Source organism: Mustelus asterias, chromosome 19 (assembly GCF_964213995.1).
Source record: "Mustelus asterias chromosome 19, sMusAst1.hap1.1, whole genome shotgun sequence".
NCBI classification, from domain to species: domain Eukaryota; kingdom Metazoa; phylum Chordata; class Chondrichthyes; order Carcharhiniformes; family Triakidae; genus Mustelus; species Mustelus asterias.
Genome location: NC_135819.1, coordinates 60,700,795 through 60,727,369, shown reverse-complemented (window position 1 = coordinate 60,727,369; position 26,575 = coordinate 60,700,795). Strand labels below are relative to the sequence as shown.

At 39.9% G+C, this 26,575-nt stretch overlaps 1 protein-coding gene across 6 annotated transcripts in view; it reads left to right on the top strand.

Moving 5' to 3' along the window:
• Positions 1-26,575, top strand: part of LOC144507991 (SRSF protein kinase 2-like) — a 200,438-nt gene that overhangs the window by 105,480 nt on the left and 68,383 nt on the right. For all 6 annotated transcript variants that reach the window (XM_078235672.1, XM_078235671.1, XM_078235668.1 and 3 more), the window contains 2 exons: positions 12,308-12,447; positions 16,434-16,542. In XM_078235672.1, the coding sequence (XP_078091798.1) occupies positions 12,308-12,447; positions 16,434-16,542 (249 nt within the window). The remainder of the gene's footprint in view (positions 1-12,307; positions 12,448-16,433; positions 16,543-26,575) is intronic.

Here is a 26,575-nt window from a genome sequence, read left to right as displayed (position 1 = left end):
CTACGAAATATTGTGAATTGTTAGGATGATAGTGATAGACTTCCAAGAGGACATGGATAGGCTGGTGGAATGGGCTGGCACATGGCAGGTGAAATATAATGCAGAGAAGTGTCAAGTCATACATTTTGTTAAGAAGAATGAGGAGAGCATAAAATAATGGATACAATTCTAAAGAGACTGTGGGAAAAGTGAGACCTGGGGTATATATACATAAATCACTTGAAGTTGGCAGGACAGTTTGAGAAAGCAGTTAAAAAGACATGCAGGATTCTGGGCTTCATAAGTAGAGGCATAAAAGTCATGAACCTTTATAAAACACATTGGTTCGGTCTCAATTGGAGTGTTGTGTCCAATTCAAGGCACTGCATTTTAGGAAGGATGTGAAGAACTGAAAGAAAATGCAGAAAAGATTTATGAGAATGGTTCCAAGGATGAGGGACTTCAGTTCCATGGAAAGATTGGACAAGCTGTTGTTGTTATCCTTGGATAAAATAAGTTTGAGAAGAGATTTGACAGAGGTGCTCAAAATCACGAGGGATATAGACTTAGTACATGGAGAGAAATTGTTCCAATTGGCATCTACTACCAGAGGGCATAAATTTAAGGTGATTGGTAAAAGAAACATGAAAGTCATTTTTATGCAGCAAGTGGCTAGAATCTGTTATGCACTGCCTGAGAGTGGGTGGAGACAATTTCAATCATAGCTTTCAAAAGGGAATTGGAAAAGCATCTGAAAAGAGAAATCTTTCAGGGCTACGGGACTCTCTAAAGTGGTGTTACAGAGATTCAGCATGGATTTGATGGGCTGAATGGCCTCTTTTTGTGCTGAACCATTCTATGATTCTAGAATATTCCAATTGTGGCCTTAAACACGGCGGCACGGTAGCACAGTGGTTAGCACTGCTGCTTCACAGCTCCAGGGTCCCGGGTTCGATTCCCGGCTCGGGTCACTGTCTGTGTGGAGTTTGCACATTCTCCTCGTGTCTGTGTGGGTTTCCTCCGGTTGCTCCGGTTTCCTCCCACAGTCCAAAGATGTGCGGGTTAGGTTGATTGGCCAGGTTTAAAAAAAAAATTGCCCCTTAGAGTCCTGGGATGCGTAGGTTAGAGGGATTAGCGGGTAAAATATGTGGGGGTAGGGCCTGGGTGGGATTGTGGTCGGTGCAGACTCGATGGGCTGAATGGCCTCCTTCTGCACTGTAGGGTTTCTACGATTCTAAATTAGATTTGGCTTTTAAACTGTTTTCTTGTAATCAACTTAAAATCCTTTGTGTTTTTACCTTTGTGTGGTTTGCCTTTAGTCCAGATAAAGTCTGTCACTGAGGATCAAGATGTATAATCATTGGGCAGGCTTTGTCCGATTGCTTGCATAAATTTTCTACTTTGGTTTGTGCTCAAGTAACTCTTGCATATTGGCATGTGATGTTTAACAGTTCACATGCAATAGTTGGTCATTACATGGCACCTTTATTTTGATGTTCCTGGTTTAGATTAATTTAACTATTTTTGATGTTTTTTTACTTTTTGGTTGTGCTCTCCTCTATGTCTAGGTGCTAATATATCCTGATGAGGTTGATCCTAAAATGCATTGACATATCTCAAAATAGATCCTTTTGTTCTCTGCATATAATTTGTGTTGCATTTTTTTTCATTGATATTCATGGTTAGGTACCCATTTGGAAATCACCACTTTGTTGCAAATCTTCTTTCACGTTGATAGTGGATAGAAGGCAGTGACACAGATCAGTTACAGTAGTACAGTTTTTATTGGGTTACCAAGAAACTAGTTTTGAATATATACCTGGACCATTGTACATGTATGTTCATAGATATGATTGTATATATTTACCTATATATTCTACCGACCCATTGTACACTTCAGTTGTAATATTTGTAGGAGAAATGGATTCAGTTGTCCAAGTTCCTTAGCATGACTGTACTGTCATCAGGAGCAGACAGGGTCAGAGCATTGAGGTAACTTCTTTAGTGTGTGAAACAGGTGATTACATGATTTGGAATGTACTTGATTTATTTTACAACATGTTTAGAATCTGACTCCAATCTTTTTTTCTGCTTTTCCATCCTAAACATGGCCAAGAGCTCCTGAGATGGAATGGCTGGGTAGAGTAATGGATGTGAAAATCACAATGTTTGAAAATTAGATACTGTAGTTTCTAAGATGGACTCATTTGTCCAACTCATTTTATTTACTTTTTGAGTACAAACCATAAAAGCAATCAGCATGGACTTGAAGCATAATTTATTATTTCTAATATATGTTTTTGAGAAGCTAACTAATGAATATAGACTGTTGTAATTGCACAATTTAACTTTATTTTTTGAAAAGCATTTAATAATGTTTCACATGACTTTGTTGAAGAAGCATAAGGTTCAGAGTTGATGGTAAATTCATTGATTTGAAAAATTTCCTGGCAATAGACCAGGCTCGACTATAGCTCAGCCTTCAACACCATTATTCTTACAAAACTCTTCTCCAAAGCCCATGGCTTGAGGCTTGGCTCCTCCCTCTGCAACTGGATCCTGAACTTCCTAACCTACAGACTGCAATCAGTAAGGATAGGCATCAACAACACCTCCACAATCATCCTCAACACCAGTGCCCCACAAGGTTGTGTCCTCAGCCCCTTGTCATACTTCTTACACACCTATGACTGTGTGTCCAAATTCCCCTCCAATTGGATTTTCAAGTTTGCTGATGACACCACCGTAGTGGGTCGGATCTCAACCAATGACTAGACGGAGTACAGGAAAGAGATAAAGACTCTGGTGAACTGATGCAATGACAATAATCTCTCCCTCAATGTCAACAAAATGGAAGAGAGAGTCTTTAGACTTCAGGAAGCGTAGTGGAGGACATGCCCCCGTCTACATCAATGGGGACGAAGTAGAAATGATCAAGAGCTTCAGGTTTTTAGGTGCCCAGATCATCAACAACCTGTCCTGGTCCCTCCATGTCGATGCTATAGTTAAGAAAGCTCACCAACGCCTCTACTTTCTCAGGAGGCTAAGGAAATTTGGGATGTCCACTACGACTTTCACCAACTTTTGCAGATGCACATAGAAAGCATTCTTTATGGTTGTATCACAGCTTGGCATGGCTCCTGCTCTGTCCAAGACTGCAAGAAACTACAAAGGGTCGTGAACGAAGCCCAATCCATCACTCAAACCAGCCTCCCACCCATTGACACTGTCTACACTTCCTGCTGCCTTGGAAAAGCAACCAGCATAATTAAGGGCCCCAGACACCCTGGACATACTCTCTTCCACCTTCTTCCGTCGGGAAAAAGATACAAAAGTCTGAGAACACGTACCAACCTACTCGAAAACAGCTTCTTCCCTGCTGCCATCAGACTTTTGAATGGACTACCTCGCATTAAGTTGATCTTTCTCTACACCCTAGGTATGACTGTAACACTGCAATCTGCAATCTCCTTTCTTTCTCAATGTATGGTATGCTTTATCTGTATAATGCACAAGCAGCAATACTTTCACGTGACTAATACATGTGACAAATCAAATAATTTTATTGCATGGGACTGATTCATTGTACCTACGTATGGATTCAATCCAGTTGCAATGAGTAAGGTTCAATAGGAGATCGAAATGGGCAGCATTTCTTCCATTCTGGCTCATTTGCAACTTGTGTCAGATGTGTCATTGAGCATACAAGTTCTGTATACTATATTTAAAATTTGTAGCTCTTGTATGCAGTTTATTCTTCCAGGCTTTGAGCTGGCCATCCTCCAATAAGGCAGAAAAAGGGGTGATGATGACTGATACTGTGTTGAATGGAAAGATAAACTGGAATAAAATATGTAATGAGTATGTTCTATAATGTACACCATCTTATTTCAAATTGTTGAAAGAGTGGGTAGTACTAAGAAAGTAGAATTGCAGAAACCGTCTACTCTTAATTCAAATGATCATACCCAGCGTGCTGGTAAAAATGGCATTTATTTTGATGTCAAGTTATGCTACGCAAAATGTCATTCAAGGAAGCGGCCAGGTTGAATACAAGTGATTGGAGAGTTTGACAAGACTTCAATAGCAACCAGGTTCAGCAAGATAGAGATGTGAATCAAAGCAAAATCTGTCCCATTCTGGTTTGTGAAAATAATAATTAAGCTAATAGCACTCTCCATTATTACCACACATGCAGAGTTGGAAGTGAAAATCTGGAAGTTCTGATATTCAATGCTTTTCCAGAAGCTACATGTATTGTGTTCCCTATTCAAATGTATTGACAGTATGAAGTCCCGGTACTAACATCATAGATACAAACTAAAATTGCAATAAAAAATGGGAGGTGGGGGGAGTGGCGTGTATGTGTATTCTATTCTCAGTTCCATATTTCTCTCTCAATCCAATCTCTTTGCTCTTTGTCTTTCTGTACTTCGTGATGCTGACTTCATCATTCTCATTCAGTCTGGTTGGTTAAGGAATAGATATTGGCGTGCCTAGTTCACACTGGTCCCAGATGTCTTGTTTGGATGTTCCACAGCAATTTGCATGCAAAATCCCATAGAAAATCTATATGCAAGGACAAGTCCAATAAATGATGGGTGCTATTTACTCATTGGGACTGACTTGATTACTAACTATGCAATGCATTGTAAATATGTCTTTTCATGGAACAGGAAGAAGCCAAGCTGTATTTTTACGGCAGACATCTCCACAAAAAAATAACCATGCTATCCAGAATTATGACTACTTCATAGAATCATAGAAACCCTACAGTGCAGAAGGAGGCCATTTGGCCCATCGAGTCTGCACCAACAACAATCCCGCCCAGGCCTATCCCTGCCTAGTTACCCTGCTATTCCCTCTAACCTTTCACATCTCAGGACACTAAGGGTTAATTTTGCATGTCCAATCAACCTAACCCACACATCTTTGAAATGTGGGTGGATACTGGAGCACCCAGAGGAAACCCATGCAAACATGGGGAGAATGTGCAGACTCCACACGTCGTGACCCAAGTCGAGAATCTAACCCAGTCCCTGGAGCTGTGAGGCAGCAGTGCTAACCACTGTGCCACCGTGCCGCCCTTGGATCAGTTAATGTGTGATCTTTTAAATGTTTTGTATGAATAGTCCAGTACTGTTATGAATAGCCTATTTGGTATATTTTGGTCAAGAAAAATTGTACTTTCTCTGTTCTAATGAAATCTATATTTAGATAATTCGGGAAATTATATTGAAGTCGGGAGCTTCTGCTATAAATACAAAACAGTAGTTAGGCCACAACTAGAATACTGGTTGTCCCATTACTGGAAGGAAGTTATTGCAATAGAGAGGGAGTTGAGATTTATTAGCATGTTGCTAGGAATGGAGAATTTCAGCGATGAGGCTGCTGTTTTCTTTGGATCTGAGATAGCTAAGGAGTGAGTTTGTTGGGATGTCTAAAATACTGAAGGACCTAGATAGGGTGAATGGGAAGAACTTATTTCTCTCAGCAGATCTATCAGTGGAGCTTAGATTTATAGTTATTGGCAGAAGGATTCGAGCAGAGTTGAGAATTTTGATCAGAGGATGGCGGAAGTCTGGAACCCTCTGCCTGACTTGTATTGAAAACAGTGCGATGGACTGAGAGCTGGAAAGTGTAATTAGATTGGACACGCTGCTGGATAGCTTTTTCTGGCGAGTACAGTCAGGATGTGTCAAATGGCGTCCCTATGTGTTGTACATTTTCTATGTTGTGATGAAATTAATTTCTCTTTACACGAGGTGAGCATCGCTGACTGGGCCAGCCAGCATTTATTGCCCACCACTAATTGTCCTCAATCAGAGGGCATTGAGAGTCTAGAATTAAATGTCCTTCCCTGAAGGACATTAGTGAGCCAGATGGATTTTTACAATTTCATGGTTTTGAAAAATTTCAGATTTTTATTGAATTCCATTTTCACCATCTGCCTTGGTGAAAGGGGCCCCTCTTGCGCCCTCGCCCCCTCTTGCGCCCTCGCCCCCTCTTGCGCCCTCGCCCCCTCTTGCGCCCTCGCCCCCTCTTGCGCCCTCGCCCCCTCTTGCGCCCTCGCCCCCTCTTGCGCCCTCGCCCCCTCTTGCGCCCTCGCCCCCTCTTGCGCCCTCGCCCCCTCTTGCGCCCTCGCCCCCTCTTGCGCCCTCGCCCCCTCTTGCGCCCTCGCCCCCTCTTGCGCCCTCGCCCCCTCTTGCGCCCTCGCCCCCTCTTGCGCCCTCGCCCCCTCTTGCGCCCTCGCCCCCTCTTGCGCCCTCGCCCCCTCTTGCGCCCTCGCCCCCTCTTGCGCCCTTGCCCCCCCCGCGCCCTCGCCCCCCCCGCGCCCTCGCCCCCCCCGCGCCCTCGCCCCCCCCGCGCCCTCGCCCCCCCCGCGCCCTCGCCCCCCCCCGCGCCCTCGCCCCCCCCGCGCCCTCGCCCCCCCCGCGCCCTCGCCCCCCCCGCGCCCTCGCCCCCCCCCTGCGCCCTCGCGCCCGCCCAACCTCATCTTGGAATTTCTGTTTTTCCCCCACTCATAGGGCATGCCCTCCACCACCACCCGGCTCTCCCCTCCCTCACATCAAAATTATATCGCTCAACCTGGCCTGCTGCAGATCTCAGTGTGGGAACTCCTACACTTCATAATCTTATTTTGATACATGTGCACAAGCCCCATTAACAGAGATAAATATAAAGATCTCCGTACGCAATGTTTGTTATGAGACTTTTTGTCAGTGCTGTTGGGCCAATGTCATTTTTATGCCCTCTGACTGGGTTATGTACTTGGTACTGAATATATGCATACTCCTCTGTATTAGCAATGGTAACAGAATATTTTAATGGGAATGGTAAGCTAGCATTGTTGTTATGCTACTGGCTGAGTGATCACGAGGCCTGCACCAACCCAACAAAATAAATACAAAGTCCCATCATGGCAGGTTGAGAATTTGAATTCAGTTTTGAAAATCTGGAAATAAAAAGCTGGTGCAGGAAAACTAATCTATTCATGTCCTTGAGAGAAGGAAATCTGCTGACATTATTGAGTCTGGCCTAAATATTACTCAAATCCCACAACAATGTGCTTAACTCATAACTGCCTTCTAAAGGGGAAACACAGTAAGAGTTTTAACAACACCAGGTTCACGTCCAACAGGTTTATTTGGTAGCAAATGCCATTAGCTTTCGGAGTGCTGCTCCTTCGTCAGATGGAGTGGATATCTGCTCTCAAACAGGGCATACAGAGACACAAAATCAAGTTGCAGAATACTGATTAGAATGCGAATCTCTACAGCCAACCAGGTCTTAAAAAGATACAGACAATGTGAGTGGAGGGAGCATTAAGCGCAGGTTAAAGAGATGTGTATTGTCTCCAGACAGGACAGCCAGTGAGATTCTGCAAGTCCAGGAGGCAAGCTGTGGGGGTTACTGATAGTGTGACATAAATCCAAGATCCCGGTTTAGGCCGTCCTCATGTGTGCGGAACTTAGCTATCAGTTTCTGCTCAGCGACTCTGTGCTGTCGTGTGTCGTGAAGGCCGCCTTGGAGAACGCTTACTCGAAGATCAGAGGCTGAATCCCTGTGACCGCTGAAGTGCTCCCCCACAGGAAGAGAACAGTCTTGCCTGGTGATTGTCGAGCGGTGTTCATTCATTTGTTGTTGTAGCGTCTGCATGGTTTCCCCAATGTACCATGCCTCGGGACATCCTTTCCTGCAGCGTATCAGGTAGACAACATTGGCCGAGTTGCAAGAGTATGTACCGTGTACCTGGTAGATGGTGTTCTCACGTGAGATGATGGCATCCGTGTCGATGATCCGGCACGTCTTGCAGAGGTTGCTGTGGCAGGGTTGTGTGGTGTCGTGGTCACTGTTCTCCTGAAGGCTGGGTAGTTTGCTGCGGACAATGGTCTGTTCTAAAGGGGAGGCAGTGGCGTAGTGGTGGAAACCCACAGTAATGCTCTGGGGACCCGGGTTCGATTCCCACCATGGCAACTGGTGAAATTTGAATTCAATAAAAATCTGGAATTAAAAGTCTAATGATGACCATGAAACTATTGTCAATTGTCATAAAACTCCATCTGCTTCACTAATGTCCTCTAGGGAAGAAAATCTACCATCTGGTCTGGCCTGGCCTGGTTTATATATGACTCCAGATCCACAACAATGTGTTTTACTCTTAAATGCCCAGGGATGGGTGATAATTGCTGGCCCAGCCTCGATGCCCGCATCCCATGAACGAATACTGTGTTACCACTCTGTTACTAAGCATGAGCAATAATTACTGGCCATGTCACTGACATCCAATTTAAATAAATATTTTGGCTTCTTTGCTGTTTAACATAGACCTGAATAATTTAAATGTATTTCTTTGCTGCTGTGATTGAATATCTGAGCCAGCATTGAAGTATGCTTCATTGCCTTTATTTTTACCATAGCTGTTAGACACGTTAATGTTAAATAGATGTGATGGGTCTTGTTTAGTGGATGGTCAATGCATTACTGTACTAGATTTGCAGTCCACATCTGTAATATCAATTGTGGCATGACTAGAGTTGCAATATCCTGTCCAAATATTTGAGGTAGATTCCACCACAGAAATATTTAGTACAGTGCGAACTCATATTTTTGCAAAAACTCAAGAATGTAGCTGTAGGCGTAGGACACTGAGGTAATTCACAAGATTCATTCAAGGACTGATTCTCTGTGAGGTGTAGCTGCATTTTAATTTGTATTTATGGCTTTATGTAACCTCGCAGCACATGTACTATCATGTGAATTAGAATTGCAAGATATACTGAAAGTTGCTTTTTAAAAAACTATCCTGATGTCTTGTTAGATTATTCTTTATTCAAAGCATTATGACACTGATAATCTGCCATTTTATAGATCAAATTTGAGTTTGACAACATGGTTAATATGAAATTAACAGTAACAATGAACATTAATGTTAAAATCAAACAAATCATGCTGTATGATTGTAAAAAAAATTATGATGTACTGAAAAAGCAAATACTAATTTTATCTAGCATGTCTGAACATTTTGAATAAATCACAAAAATTTTTCCACTGCATATTGTGATATTTGTTTCTAGAACAATACCGAAAACAGCAAGACAGAGCTTACATTTTTCATATTATGTTGTTAACTTCCTTGTATTGGAGTTGGCCATTTGATGGAGCATATCATTAATTTTATACCCATTTCTTTGTCAGTTCAAAATGGCTCAACTGCTAGCCTCCAGAGAATATTGGTGTCCTCCAGGCACTTGCCTGGCATCAGCACCCTCTAATATTTGCTTCACCCTTTCAGAGCACAGCACAGCCTTTGCTCAATATCTCCATATTAGCTACGGTTCAGAATGGAGACTGAGCAGTCCCTAACTTGCTTCTGCCTTTACTCAGCCACATTGCATTTCGGTACATCAATACCCAATCATCACAGTTTTTATACCTGAAAAGTCTACATGAATATTGCTCAGCATATTTTTTAGGTCTCTATCTACTTCTGGGACCACGTTGATTATCGAGTCAAATTTTGGAAAGAGATTTTTCTATTTCTTTCTGTTGAACAGGGTATATATTCCATTATAATCTGAGCTATGAGTCTATTGATAGCACATGAGTGCAATCTGAGGTCAGGACTTTGTAAGATGTGAATATTAAAATTGAATTAAAAGCACCTTGGGGTTTAGTTTAAAAAATAGTTAATAATGTTAAAATGCAATGCAGTATATAGTTTGCTGCTTTGTCCTTTGACCAATTGGTAACAAAAAGATTAATTATCTGGAACCTTTGCAAGAAGGTGAAATTTTCATTTTAATTCAAACTATATTTAAGCCGGACGTTTACGGCAAATATTTTTATGAAATTGATATTGGTGTAAAATTGATGTGTGCCAGTCATGCAAGTGTATCCATCTACACATTTTATTTTCTAAGAGTAGGCTCTTGGAAAATAAAATGTGTAGATGGATACACTTGCAAAAATAATGGTGTTTCTTACAGCATTCCAGCCTAAATGGAAAAAGAGAAGAATATTATAAAATGAATGTAATTTTTGAAAATAATTAAAATGGTGCCTGTAGCCAGCATCATAAAATTCTCGGTTTTGCAGTATTTTGTTGTATTGTTGCACTGGCAGTGAAAAACATGTTGGTGATCATTCCCTGAGCAGTTGTCCGTAAATCCAAAATCTGTCTCTATGGGAACCATTTACTGTGCTGTTACACATCAGGATATTTAATGCTAGCAGGTACCAAAACTGGACATTTTATCCTTTATTTTTATTATAGCATGAAAAATTCATCATCTTCCTTTATGCTTATTGATGTTATATAATGATGGAGCATCAGAATTCAGGCACTGAAGCAAAGAGATGTTAGAGCATAATGCAGGTTTGTCTGGAGGTTGATATTTTGGCTTTAAGCTTGTTATACTTGTGCACTTATTCTTTTGTAAAAGCGGCTCTCGGAATCAGGAAGCCAAGTGTACATCATTGATCTTGCCTTCAGCTACAGCTTACAAATAATGGGATTGAAGAGACTGACAAACTTTTTTTAAAAAATAGCATGCTCTGATTTAAAAGGTCTTATGGAGAGCAACATAGAATGCAGCTGTTTTTTTCGACCTGACCTGTGGTGAATCTCCCTTGAAGTCAATTTTCATTAACTTAAATTTGGGATTCTAGTAGCATTCCTGCATGCAGCACATCAATGTGAGCTGGAAACAACTGTCAAAAAACATCTGTTTTTTTCATAATGTCAAAGATTGAAATATTTGACATTTCAGACGACGAATGTACAAATTTGATGGTGCATCCTGAAGGAGTATACTGTAATGCCTATATCATTCTTCCTCCTTTTCTTTTCTCTCCTCCAAAGCCTTTGATAGCTCTGAAATCCTCTTAACACAATTATTGTTCACCAATTGAGAAGGGTTTCAGCCAAACATTGCTCAGCATATTTTTTAGGTCTCTATCAATGACCAAATTGTTGAAACATAATTCTTAGTATATTGGTGCCCATATGCTATTGGAAAAATAACACTTCAACTGGTATTCTTTCAATGTTGTGTCAATATACATTTGTGATGCTGTTAATATTATAATACCAATGTTAATATACAAATCTCATCAGCAATATTGTCTTTGCTTGTTTGGAATGCCACCATGAGATGGAGGTGTAGCATGACTTGTAGCTAAAGAGTGAATTTTGCCATATAGCATTTTACAGTTTATTTACTCAACAAGCAAATTCCTAATCATCTTTGTGGATTATAAATCTACTTTCTGACAGCCCCTTCTCAAATTCCACAAACTCTATCTCAAATGCCTAAAATGCTGTTGCATGAAAGTTTCACATGTTTCCCATTTTTATTAAAATCTCTACAATAATGTTGAATGCTACCTGCAATTGACCACTTGAAGTTTGGGGATCCAGGATTGATTCTTGTCATACGGACAAATGTGGTCATCTCCCTCAAAAGAGGACAAATGTGGTCATCTCTTGCTGTCAAGAATCCACCTTTGTTCTGTGTTTTTTTGACACACAACACCAGATGACTTCTTGAGAGAATTTTGCTAGGTTATTAGTGTGACATTTTTATCAAGTTAATTTTCGTGCATACTCCACTCTTGAAGACAGTAAGTACTATTGGAGTATGGGCTCAAGGAGGTCAGCCTCCTTGTTCAAGTGCTGTTCTTAAGTGTGAACACAGGCAATCATGTTGCTTAGGGTCTTCTGTTGTGCCTTCACAACTGAGCCTGATTAAGTTCACTTCAGTATGCATATATAGGCAGATTTCTCAAAAGTGGTCATTGAATCAAGGGAGTAACCATAGATGCCTTTTTCCCTGGTTTTGGTTGCTGAAGTCTGTTATTGTGTCTTTCTGCCACTGGTGCCTATTAAGTTTAAACAGCAGAGACCAGGGATTCAGGACTCTCCTGGTTCGTATGTCTCAGTATCCACAAGGTGGTGAATTTAGCACTGACCCAGTATAAGATCTAAAACAATAAAAGTTTTAGATCATAAATCATATGTAAAGGATTTTAGAATTAACTGTTTTAGTCCAATATTGAAGGTGTTTCTATATAGGGATCAAGGGATATGGGAGGAAGGGGTGATCAGGATATTGAATTCAATGATCAGCCATGATCAAGATGAATGGTGGAGCAGGCTTGACGGCCGAATGGCCTACTCCTGCTTCTTGTTTCTATGTGAGCAATCAAAACAAATTGTATCCTTTTAAGGTGTACTTTATTATACATCTCCAATTTAAAAAACATTGTACCTTTTCCAGCATGACATTTTAAACAGTACTTGCTCATTGTTCTCTTTCTCCTCAAGGCCAGAGGCTCAACAGAAAGCTCCTGCGGCACCCCCTCCACCTCCACCACCTCTCCCAGAACCTGTTCCTCCAGAACCTGAGGAGGAAATCCTTGGATCTGACGATGAAGAGCAAGAAGACCCTGCTGACTATTGTAAAGGTAAACTCCAGTTTACTGAACTACAATAGGGTACGGTACATCTGATCTGTATGAATAGACTTGATGTATTGCTCAGCTTTCTGGCTGAGCTTTTTCTTTCTGTGAATACTTTGAATTTCTACTGGTGTGCTGAAGAATATGTCCTTTGCTATTGAATTTGAAATGGCATTGAGTGAGCAATATAAAATATGAACTTGGTACTATTTCACATATTTGATATATGGTCATATAACAAATGACATACTACTGGGAAAACTCTCAGTTTATATTTCCTGAAAAGTACGTACTTAAACTACAAGGGTTCCACAGACATGACGTCTGAAATGCCTTTTGTTATTTAACTTGTTTACGTATCACAAGTAGTAAGGCTAGGATTAAGAAGGAACTTAAATTGACATTGGCATGTCATAGACATTGACATCAATTGATTACTTCTAAGGTGCAATCCGTGTTGAGTAAATAAATCGTACAGGTAAGAACATAAGAACTAGGAGCAGGAGTAGGCCATCTGGTCCCTCGAGCCTGTTCCGCCATTCAATAAGATCATGACTGATCTTTCTGTGGACTCGGGTCCACTTACCCACCTTAGTAATTAATTGGGTAATTAGTCAATTTACTTGTAACAAAATCCCACAAACAGCAGATTAATTAATGATCAGATAATCTGCTTGTGGTGGTAATGATTGAGGGAGAAATATTGTCTTGGAAAGAGGCTAATCAGCCCACCGAGTTTGCACTGACTCTCCAACAGTGCATCTGAGCCATGTCCATGCCCACCCTATCCTATATCCCCACACATTTACCATGGCAAATCCCCCTAACCTACACATCATTGGGGCAATTTAGCATGGCCAATCCAACCAATCCTGCTTATCATTGGACTGTGGGAGGAAACCAGTGCACCTGGAGGAAATCTATGCAGAACACGGGGAGAACGTGCAAACTTGAGTATAAAAGGTGGCAAATTATGTTACAGTTGTATAAAACGTTGGTTAGACTACATTTGGAATACTGTGTCCAATTCTAGTCACCACACTACCAGAAGGATGTGGATGCTTTGGAGAGAGTACAGAAAAGGTTTACCAGGATGTTGTCTGGTATGGAGGGTATTAACTATGAGGAGAGATTGAATAAACTGGGATTCTTTCTTCCTGGAAGGATGGAGGCTGAGGGGTGACTTGATGGAAGTTTATATATTATGAGAGGTATAGATAGGGTGAACAGTTGGAAGCTTTTTCCCAGGGCAGAAATGACAATTACAAGGGGACACAAGTTCAAGATAAGGGGAGAAAGCTTCAGTGGAGATGTGCGGGGGAAGTTTTTTACGCAGAGGGTGGTGGGGGCCTGGAATGCACTGTCAAGTGAGTGGTTGATAGACATATGAACAAACGGGAATAGAGGGTTAGAAGCAGTTGGTCTAGATAGGTAAATGTGATCGGTGCAGGTTTGGAGGGCTGAAGGGCCTGTTCCTGTGCTGTACTGATCTTTGTTCTTGTTCCACACACACAGTCACACAGGGCCAGAATTGAACCTGGGTCCCTGGCGTTTGAGGCATCAGTGCTAACCATTGTACCACCGGGTCCCCTAAAGCTTTGCTCTAACAGTATTTCACTGATTGACTCATTATTCAAATATGTGGAAGGACATGAAAATAAGCTTGTAGAAATGTGGAGTCTCATTCCTTTAAATTTTAATTATTGTTGATGATTTTTTAAAAACTTATAGCTTTCTGTCTCTTTATCTTTTTCTGTTACCCCCACATTTCTTTCCCTCTCTTTAGTTTGCTTTCTATTCGACATTAAATTAACTATATAACTGACACTTCCTGACTCAGGCTTTGCTTGGCTCATTAACAGTTGTGGACCATAAACAATTTCAATATCAGTCTGAAATACAACCGAATAAGCCGGTATGCAAAAACCAATACAATGTTCTTCATACGATCTTCCAGTTTGAAAGTTTGTTCAAGACAGAATTTCATAGTTTATGAAGAAACATATAAAATAATCCCAAATATCTTTTTTTAAAAAATCACACATTGCCTTTGTGGAATCGAAATTTGATCTTCCTGTTGCCTTAGTTATGGTCATTATTTTTGTGATTTTTAAAAAATTCCAGTGGTTAAAAAAACCCACCTGTGTTTTTGAGATCAGGGCTATAACATTTTTCTGATCTTTTAGAAGTAAAACTGAATGTTGACTGCTGGAATTAGCTTATGAAACTAAACAGTTGTTGCCATCCTACATAATAAATGCCTTCTGAACCAAAGTTTTAAGCAAGCACTTGCTAAATAACTTTTGTCATGCATTTTAAACGGCTGATTTTTTTGCCAAGAGAACATCATTTGCCATTTACTTGGGCTACCTTGATCCCATGTGAAGGTAACACCTTCAAAGATTTTGATAATTTAATGTATAGTACTGATTGATTGCATATTTCTTCTATGAAAGACTTAAAGTTTAAAAGTTAAAGTTTATTTCTTGGTGTTACAAGTAGGTTTACATTAACACTGCAATGAAATTACTGTGGAAAATCCCACAGTCGCCACACTCCAGTGCCTGTTTGGGTACACTGAGGGAGAATTTAGCATGGCCAGTGCACCTAACCAGCACGTCTTTCGGAAACCCACGCAGACACTGGGAGAACATGCAAACTCCACAGTGACCCAAGCCGGGAATCAAACCCGGGTCCCTGGCTCTGTGAGGCAGCAATGCTAACCACTGTGTCACCGTGCCGTGACTTGCCATTTGGTAGAATTAATTTGTGTTGTCAACTTGTGAAAAACGTGTCACACAACTATAACAGAAAATGCTGGAAAATCTCAGCAGGTCTGACAGCATCTGTAGAGAGAGAACAGAGCTAACATTTTAAGTCTGGATGACTGTTAAGTCTGAATGCTCTGACGAAGAGTCATCCCGACTTAAAGGTTAACTCTGTTCTCTCCCACAGGTGCTGTCAGAACTGCTGAGATTTTCAAGCATTTTTGTTTTTTTCAGATTCCAGTATCCACAGTAATTTGCTTTTATCTTTGTGTGAAGGATGTATCTTCCTTATGTATTTGACCGTGCTACTTTTTACGTTCTAGTAACAAACGTAACAAGTGAAATGAAGAAACTAAGCTGGTGTACTTTGCCTGTATTGTGATATTTTGTTCTCTGTGGTTAATTATTGAAAGTTTAAGCTTCACCTTTCTAGTTTCTAGTCTCTAGTCATTCTTCTGGAAAAGTAATGCTTTTGCTGTGGTGTGACATCCTTGCGTGGTCCAGGGTGCCAGTGTCAGAGAGAAAGCACATCCATTTCTGTGATGCTTATGTTAACAAATGTGTGTACAAGAGACGTTTAGCCTGCATTGATCCTGAGCTTTGTGTGGTATGTGAAGGAGTTTGTATTTAAAAATTGAAAAATAAGATATAGCATATATTTATTTTCAAAGGATTCTTGAGAAAATACAAGAATTAGTTCAGTCCCATTTTATGCTTTTATTCTCAGAAAAATAATAATCATTCTGAGTCAACTATTCATGTAAACTCTTACATTTGAAAGTCATTTGGTAATCATTCTATATTATCGAAGGCTGGTACATAGCTTTATTAGAAAACTTAGTTTCAAACTACAGCTGTTCAGGCATATGTGAACATAAGAAATAACAGCAGGAGTAGACTACAGGATCCCTCAAGCCTGCATGTCGTTCAGAACGATCTTGGCTCATCTACCTCAGCTCCACTTCCCCTACCATCTCTCATTTACATGGCCATGTGCTTCAAAGAATACAAAATATAACTTGGTTTTATTCATGAATGCTATGATTTTGGATTGTGCATATTTGCTTTAATAAAATGCTCTTTTGGTTTCGACATGAGATTTTGCATTTTCAAGTTCATGGCTGCAGTTACAATTTTGGACAATTCTATATCTCCACTATATCTTTTAAGAAAAATAATGGCCTTGGCACTGAACAGTTATTCTTTTCCTTGCTTGTTTTTCAGGTGGCTACCATGCTGTGAAAATAGGGGACCTGTTTAATGCACGATATCATGTAATTAGGAAGCTAGGATGGGGACATTTTTCTACAGTATGGCTGTGCTGGGACATTCAGTAAGTGAACATTTTTGATATAAATGTTATTGATATTCATTTAATTGATGTGAATTCGGAGTCTTAGCACTTTTCTTGAGATTAGAGGATATGTGGGGGAACAGTGTGCGGAAAAAACGGAACAAGAAAGCCTGAGCCAGGGATCCTGGGTGGTCAAGAAGCTACTGTATTGTGGGAGTTGACAAAGTTAATTTTATCTGCAATCATTAAACTATTGCTTATTGTGTTGTAACTGGGTTTTTTTAAAGGTCATTGAGCACATTGTTATCACTGAAGTATCTACTTGTTTTTCACTCAGCTCCAGAATGGAGACTGCTCTGATTAAAGTCACCCCTGGCCCAATCCTATATGAGTGGCCATGACTCAAAATCTTCCTTGATACCTGCTCTCAACACTGATTGCTTTCAATTCAATTTGCCCTCTCCCTGCCATGACTCACCACTGTTCTACTATTACATGCTTTCACTCCTAATTGTCACAGCGCATATTGACACCTTCTGAAACATGTTTGTTTCCTGTGCTTTTGTGGCCCATAATTCCATCTTTGGTCCCCTCTTACATGCCATCATTGCCCACAAACAAATGTGAGGTAATGTGTGTGCCAATGATACCCAATTCTATCCTCTGTCATCACCACTAGCTTTTGAGCTGTTGCCTATTGACATCAAATCTCAAATTATCAGCCTGCATCATTTCATGTAGAAAATCCATACATGTTACTCTGCCAGCTGTCAGTCTTCAATCAGTAGTAGCGAAATTGAGTCATGAGGACACGGGTTCAAACCGCACTTCAAAGACTTGCGCATAAAATGTGGGCTAAGTCAGTTTGGTGCTGAGGAAGCGCTGCACCTTCAGAGGTGCTGTTGTTCAAATAAACTATTAAACAAAGTCCACATCTGCTTCAGTCATTGAAATATGCTGTAGGTTTTGTTTTTAACTGATGAGCAGGGAGTCTTCATGTGTCCTGGCTAACATTTATTCATCAACCAAAAGCTTTATCTGGTCATTGATCTGCTGTTTGGGGGACCTTGTTCTACACTTCAAAAGTACTTCATTAGCTGCGAGCAATTTAGGACATCCATTCTTGGTGTAGCTTCACTGCCTTTATTAGTGCCAGGATATCAACTTCAAGATCCATGTCTTTGTTATCAAATCCTTCCATAGCATCTTCCACATTATTTGGGAAATCTCCAGCTGTGCATTCAGCTGACTCTGGACAATAAGAACTTAAGAACATAAGAACTAGGAGAGGAGTAGGCCATCTGGTCGTCGAGCCAGCTCTGCCATTTAATAAGATCATAGCTGATCTTTTCATGGACTCAGCTCTACTTACTCACCCACTAACCATAACCTTAATTCCTTTACTGTAATCCTTGCCTTAAAAATATTCAACGAGGTAGCCTCAACTGCATCACTGGGCAGGGAATTCCTCAACTCTATTTTAAATCTGCTCCCCCTTATTTTGAGGCTATGCTCCTTAGTTCTAGTTTCACCCACCAGTGGAAACAACCTCCCTGCTTCTATCTTATCTATTCCCTTCATAATCTTATATGTTTCTATAAGACCCCCCTCATTCTTTTAAATTCCAATGAGTATAGTCCCAGTCTACTCAATCTCTCCTCATAAGCCAACCCTCTGAACTCCGGAATCAACCTAGTGAATCTCCTCTGCACCCCCTCCAGTGCTAGTACATGCTTTCTCAACTAAAGAGACCAAAACTGCACACGATACTCCAGGTGTGGCCTCACCAGCATCTCATACAGCTGCAACATAACCTCCCTGTTTTTAAACTCCATCTCTCTAGCACTGAAGGACAAAATTCCATTAGCTGCTTTAATTACCTGCGAACCAACTTTTTGCGATTCATGCACAAGTACACCCAGGTCCCTCTGCACAGCAGCATGCTACAATTTTTTACCATTTAAATAATAGTCCATTTTGCTGTTATTCCTCCTCACATTTACCAACATTGTACTCCATCTGCCAGATCCTTGCCCCCTCACTTAAAATATCTATATCTCTCTGCAGACTTTCAGTGTTCTCTGCACACTTTGCTCTACCACTCATCTTAGTATCATCTGCGAACTTTGATATGCTATATTTGATCCACAACTCCAAATCATCGATGCAAATTGTAAACAATTGCATTCCCAACACTGAATCCTGAGGCACACCACGAGTCACTGATTGCCAACCAGAAAAAAACTCATTTATCCCCACTCTTTGCTTTCTGTTCGTTAACCAATCCTCTTTCCATGCCAATACATTATCTGTAACGCCGTGTACCTTTATATTATGCAGCAGCTTTTTGTGCGGCACTTTGTCTAATGCCTTTTGGAAATCCAGATACACCACATCCACCGATGCCCCATTGTCTACTGCATTCGTAATGTTCTCAAAGAATTTCAGTTAATTAGTTTAACATGGCCTGCCTTTCATGAACTTATGTAGCATCTGCCTAATGGAACAATTTCTATCCAGATGTCTTGCTATTTCTTCCTTGACGATAGATTCAAGCATTTTCCCGCTACAGAAGTTAAGCCAACCGGCCTATAGTTACCTGCCTTTTGTCTACCTCCTTTTTTAAAACAGTGGCGTCACATTTGCTATTTTCCAATCTGCTGGAACTGCCCCAGAGTCCAGCAAATTTTGGTAAATTACCACGAGTGCATTTGCTATTTCCCCCACCATTTCCTTTAGTACCCTGGGATGCATTCCATCAGGACTAGGAGACTTGTCTACCTTTAGCCCCATTAGCTTGTCCAACACTAATTCTTTAGTGATGATGATCGTTTCTAGGTCCTCACCTGCCATAGCCTTCCTGTCATCAATTTTTGGCATGTTATTTGTGTCTTCCACTGTGAAGATCAACACAAAATACCTGTTCAATGCCTCAGCCATTTTCACATTTCCAGTTATTACATCCCCCTTCTCATCCTCTAAAGGACCAATGTGTACTTTAGCCATTCTTTTTCATTTTATATATTTATAGAAACTTTTGCTATCTGTTTTTATATTCTGAGCTAGTTTACTCTCATAATCTATCTTTCTTTTCTTTATATATAGCTTTTTTTGTGGTGTTCTGTTGACCTTTAGTTTCCCACTAATCTTTGCCACTTTGTATGCATTTTCTTTCAATTTGATACCCTCCTTTACTTCCTTAGATATCCATGGCTGATTATCCCTTTTCCTAAAGTCCTTCCTTTTCACTAGTATATACGTTTGCTGAGCATTGTGAAAAATCACTTTGAAAGTCCTCCACTGTTCCTCAATTGTCCCACCATAAAGTTTTTGCTCCCAGTCTACCTTAGCCAACTCCTCCCTCATCACATTGTAGTCGTCTTTGTTTAAGCACGAGACACTGGTATTGCATTTTACCTTCTCTCCTTCCATCTGTATTTTAAATTCAACCATATTGTGATCACTCCTTCTGAGAGGATCCCTAACTGTGAGATCATTAATCATTCCTGTCTCAGTACACAGGACCAGATCTAGGATAGCTTGCTCCCTCGTAGGTTCCATTACATATTGTTCAAGGAAACTATCACGGATACATTCTATGAACTTCTTCTCAAGGCTGCCTTGACCAACCAATCAACATGTAGATTAAAATCCCCCATGATAGTTGCCGTACCATTTTTACATGCATGTTATTTCTTTGTTGTACGTCCCATCATGATATTATTTGCTGGGCTATAGACCAAGTCTATCAGGGACTTTTTCTCTTTACTGTTTCTGATTTCCACCCAAATGGATTCAACCTTTTTCTCCCTAGAACCAAATCATCCCTCACTAATGCCCTGATGTCATCCTTAAATATCAGAGCGACACCACCTCCCTTACCTTCCTGTTTGTCCTGAATAGTCTGATACCCCTGGATATTTAACTCCCAGTCATAACCACCATGTCTCTATAAAGGTCTCTAAATCATACTTGTTCGCAATGATTTGTGCTGTCAACTCATTTAGCTTGTTTCGAATACTACGAGCATTTAGGTAAAGTGCCCTTATGCTAGTTTTTATACCTTTTTGAATTCTAACACTTCCATTAATAACATCTCCTGAGTTCTCCTTCCTTTTTACATTTTTCAAAGTTTTCCACGTAGTTGAACCTTCTCCTCATATGCTAACCTGCTGCTTTGCTTTCCATTAACCATTGTACTTCCCGTACTCGAACACTGGTCCCGGATCAGTTCAGGTGAAGACCGTCCCAAAGGTACAGATCCCTCCTGTTCCAATACTAATGTCAGTGCACCATCAAATGGAATCCCTCTTACCTACACTACTTTAGTCACGTGTTTACTTCTTTGATTTTCATCCAATGAGAGCTGAAATCTCAGCTCAGATTGGTGGGATGCATGGCTCATTTGTTGGGATCCGAGTTGTAACAGTGTTAAATATATATTTAAATTGATGGTCTTGTGGAGAAAAAGCTGACAATTCTGGACTCCCCTGAGCCTCGGTGAAAAATGCTGAGAGATTTTTTTTGTAGGACTGGAGCAGGTGTGAACTTGCTTGAAGCATAAACCCAAAAACTACAGGCCAATCAATTTAACCTTGATGGAAAAGCTTTAAGAAATGATCAACCAGGACAAAATTAACAATCACTTGGAGAAAGTGTAGATTAATTAAGGAAAGCCACATGGACTTGTTAAAGGCAAATTCTGTGTAACTAACTTGATTGAATTTAAATGAGGTAACAGAGCATTGATGAGAGTAATCTGGTTAGTATGGTGTATATGGACACTCAGAAGGCTTTTAACAAAATGCCACAACAGATGCCAGCAATGTTGAAGCTCGTGGAATAAAAAGGGATACTGTCAACATGGATGTGAAGTTGTCTAAGTGACTGGAAATGGCAGTGACAGTTGTTTTTCAGACAGGAGGAAGGTTTACATTGGGGTTTCAAAGGGTCTTTACTGGGATCACAGATTTTGTATATTAATAACTTTTAAGCTTGGAATGTAGAGCAAATTTTAAAGCTTGCAATGACACAAAACTTGGAAGTATTGTCAATTGCAACGAGGATAATAGGAGACCTCAAGGCGACATAGACAAGCTGGTGGAGTGGACAGACATGTGACAGATGAAATTAAATGTAGAGAAGCTTGAAGTAATATGTTTTGACAGGATGAATGAAGAGAGGCATGAAGACATAAAGGATATAGTTCTCTTAAGAACAGAGAGACTTCGGGAGTATATGTGTACAAATCATTAAAGGTGACATGAAAGATTAAGAAAATGATTTAAAAGGCACATAAAATCCTGGACATAAAGTACAAAAGCAAGAAAGTTATAATGAACCTCAACTGCCAGTTTTGGGTACAACTCTTTAGAAAGGGTGTGAAGGTTTTGGAGAGGGTGCAGAAAACAATTAAGCGAATCTTTCCAATGATCAGGGATTTTAGTTATGTGGATAGATTGGAGAAACTATGGTTATTCTCCTTAGAGAGGAGAAGGCTGAGAGAAGATTTGGGTCGGAATTTTCCAGCTGTTCTCATTGGCGGGACCTTCCAGACCCACTGACAGCAAACCCTCTCAATGGGTTTTACCATTGGGAAATTCCCCAATGGGAAACTCCATTGACAGCAGCCAGTGTCAGGTTGCCTCCACTGCTGCAAAACATGTCAAGTGCGGCATGGAACATCCTGCCCTTGATGTTCAAGGTCATGATGGATCTAGGTGACTAGATAGAAATTGTTTCCGTTCACAAAAGGATCGAGAACCAGAGAATACAGATTTTAAATGGTTGACAAAAGAACCAAAGCCAACACAGGGAAAATCTTTTTTATGATGAGTGGTTCGTATCTAGCACTGCTTGGGAGAATGATGGAGGCAGATTTGCACGTGGATTTCAAATGGGAATGCTGAAGAAAAAAAGTTGGTAGGGCTACAAGGAAAAAGCAAGGAAATGGGACCAGCTAAATTGTTTTTGCAGAGATTTGGCATGGATGCAACAGGCCAAATGGCCTCCTTCTGTGCCTAATCATTCTATAATTCTATAACTGCTCATCTGAAAAGTAGCACCTCTGAGTGCACCAATCTTTCATCTTATTTCTTCAATTGTGCTAGTAATCTATATTTCCACCTCAATACTTTTATCTTGCATTCAATGTCTACTTCTCTCTTCTACCCTCCTTACCATCCAAAATACAGGACATTCTTTTGTGATTAATATTATGTAAATTATTTTCATTTTGGCTTTTGTAATAAGAGTTGTCTATTCCTATGGTATTTATAAATTCAGCCTTTTTGTCCAACTGTCATGTATTACATGTTAAGGTGGTATATTTGTAGTGTTTTAGCTCACAAGGTATAAGACTCCTCTGCCCATCTCTGTTTGAAATTGCTGAATAATTTAACAGCATGGTAAACATCGTGTTTCCATAAGAGAGCAGACTATTTATTCTTGATATCTCCTGGGTAAATTTAGCAATCTGATAGGAAAATTAATCACAAGAGACTCCATGCCTTCTTTTCATCAGGCTTTTTTTCTACCTCTTGTCACTGACATAGCAGAATGCACACTGCTTTAGCTGTGTTGAGGGAAAGTTTACATTTGTATTTGACACATTAGATGTGTATAGCCCCAATCTAGTAAAATATCTTTGAATTTAATCAAAAGCTGCCAACAAGCTGGTATTAGAAATCCAAAAAACAAATTGTCATCTTCCAGCAATCCAGATTGTTGTCCAGATTTATGGTTTAAGGAACATGAAGTATATTTTGAAGGATAATTTTCAAATCTGCTTTGCCATTTATCAGGTTCATTGAGCAAATATTGGAAGCAGAGTACTGTAGAAGTTAATATATTTGGATTTGTCTCGACTTTCATATCTGCATTATCTTTGTTGTTTTACAGTTATTTCAGTTTCCATTGTTTGAAAGAATATTTGTTTTATAACTGATTGAAGTTAATATATTTGTACATAAATAATCAGATATGTAATTGATATGTTCCTGTCTTGCTGAAACCATATGCAAAACATTATTGACGAGTAACACAATATTCTTGCCCTTTTGTTTGATTATGCTCCAGTTTCTGGGAAAAGTTTTGCATTTGGATCTTTTTGGTGGTTTTGTCTGTTCTCAGATCTCACAATTAAATCATTTTTAATTTGATCATGTTCGTTGAAATGTCTGTTGATTGAGCTGGTTCAATAAAGCGAACAGTTTTCTCTCATCAATCTTTTTATGCCTTTCCAATATTTAATTTGTAAATCGCAGATTGTGATATTTGAAGTAGCCCAATACTGTAATGTCCCTAAGATACAATTTGACATTAAAATTTAAAAATTCAAATATCCAGTTTCATTCTATTCTGTTTCTTTATTTCACTCTTCAACTTGTTCAGCTCTCTTCTAAATACTGACTTTTTTTTGCTACTTTACTCAAGTTTAAAACCTTTATTTGTTTGCCTCTCTGTAGCAGTCATACATTTTGGAAGTGGCTGCAACTTTATTTTTGGTGCAAATGTCTTTTAAAGGTTGGTTTTCCATCTATTGAAAAGATTTCTTTTGATTAATATGAATCCGTCAGGTTTGTCTCAAGAACTGCAACCAAATGTATAAATGCTTGTTAGAGAAAATTTAAAAACTTGGCTATGATCACTGTGACTTAACTCCATCTAAACCAGTAAGCATGTCTGCATTGCTCAGAGGTTTTTTTTTCTTCTAAAAATTCCTGACATAATCTTTTATGCATCCCATATGAAAATACTTGTATATGTTGATTGCATGTGCACTTCAGTGAAGAAGTAGTTCTCCATTTTATATCTGTTCATGTGCAAGATATCAAAAATCTTGCATATGGTCTATGCTTCCTATCTGTAAACTTTACATCCCAATATCATGATTTGCTACTAAAACATTTCATGTCAACACTTATGGGTGAAATGTTCAGTAACATGTCAATATTTTATGATGAGAAAAAAATTATGGGTGGAATTTTCCCATCCCGCCCGCCACGGGAATCGTAGCAGGCTGGTGGGGTGGGGGGGGTTGCGGATCATGCAAAGGTCAGTTGACCTCGGGTGGGACTTTCTGGTTTAGGGACGAGCGCAGCTGGAAAATCCCACCCCTGAAGTCAATGTTTCATCACGCTTGAAGCCACAAAGAACCAAATGAGCCACTCAAAATACAAATTGAAAGGTACTTTTCCCAACAGTTTTTGACAGGAACTGAAACATCTGTTTCCCATAATGAGGCTTTAAGCAAAAGTACAAATTATATTTTTCAAAAATATCATAAATTTACCAATTAAATTGTTTTCAGTGTCTTTCAAAGCCTAAATTGGGAAAAAAAAACTTCTGTTACTACAAGGCCTCAAATTTGTCACAAAAGCCCAGGTTTAAATGGATTTTTTTACTTCAACAGTTTGAAAATGCTTCCAACTACATTTCTGCATTCTGAAAATGTGTAATTTGTTGAATTCCGCAGTATACAATCTGTGGCTCAGCAGGAGTTGATGTAGAATAATGATTTCTGTCTTCCAATGAGAAATTTTGTTTTTTCCCCTGAAAATAACAAATAAAAGCCAATAAAGCAAATCTTTGAAAATAACTGAAGATTAAATTCTTAAAGCTTCATTTCAGGCAAATCTGACATTTAACGACTACTTCTCTTCTATTTGCAGACTGACACACCACCTCTGGTTTCTTTGACAAAACTCAAAACCAAAATGTTGTCATTAATTTCAGTTGAAAATTAAAATTTAAAAAAGAAAACATTTCACCTATCTCATGGAAAATAAAGATAGACAATAGGCGAGACCATATCATCCATCTCCTAAGAGTAAACTTAAAAGAAAACTTTACCCTTTTTATTCATTCATGGGATGTGGATGATGGCTAGGTCAGCATTTATTGTCCACCCCTAACTGCCCTTGAGAAGATGATGATAAGCTGCCCTCTTGAACTGCTGCAGTTCATGTGTTGTAGGTGCACCCACAATGCTGTTAGGGAAGGAGTTCCGGGATTTTGACCTAGCGACAGTGAAGGCGTTTATGGTTCCAAATCAGGATAGTGTACAGCTGGGAGGGGCACTCGCAAATGGTGGTGTTTACATACTATTAGCCCCAATCACACTCCCATTTTAACTGACCCCCACAAAATTTGTGCCAATTGGTTAAATGTATGTTCACAAAAGATTTTGTATCTCCTTTCAGCCCTACCTGATTTGTAATAACTTCCCTGTTCCCTCTGACCCTGCTGCTTTATTTATAAATTTATTTCAAATCGCTCTAGGGGGCAGGAATTTTGAAAAAGAACTTGGCAGGTGACCAAAAACAAGATTGAAGAGATAGATTAGCCAAGATTTTTGAAGATTGAGGTATATTTGGAAAGAATTCCAGAAAGGAAATCCATGATAGCTAAAGGATCTGAAGATGAGGACAGTAGAAGAAGGGCACATGATACTCCAATCTCTAATATGGAGGATGTGAACGAAGTGTTTCCCACTCACCTGAAGAAGGGGCTTGCAGCTCCGAAAGTTTGTGTGGCTTTTGCTACCAAATAAACCTGTTGGACTTTAACCTGGTGTTGTTAAACTTCTTACTGAAGCTAGTGAAGGACAGTGGGGGCAGGTGATTGGTGATCAGTCTTCAATTTAGATTAGAATGTAGGCAGTGGAATTCTGAATGAGGTGGAATTTGTATAGCGTGGAACTCGAGAAGCTGACAGAGAGAACATTAAAAAAAATCAAGCCTGGAGGTGACAAATATGGCTGAGGATTTTGGACTGAAGATGTGTGAAATTTGAAGCTCTCTTTATTACTGCTCGGGGCACCAAAAGTTTGTGCTGTTGGGTTCAGGGTGGTGAGCATGAACAGAGATAAAATTGGGAACTAGCATGTGGAGATTTGTGGAGAACAAAATTGAATGGTTTTGGCCTGTCGGTGTTTGATTTGTGGAGATATTGGCTCAGCCACAACTTGATGTTTGTGTTCATCTGCCAAGAGTTGTGTCACAGAGTTAAAGATGAATATCGGTGATGTGCAGAAGAAAGCTGACCTCATATTTGTGGATTATGTCTCCAC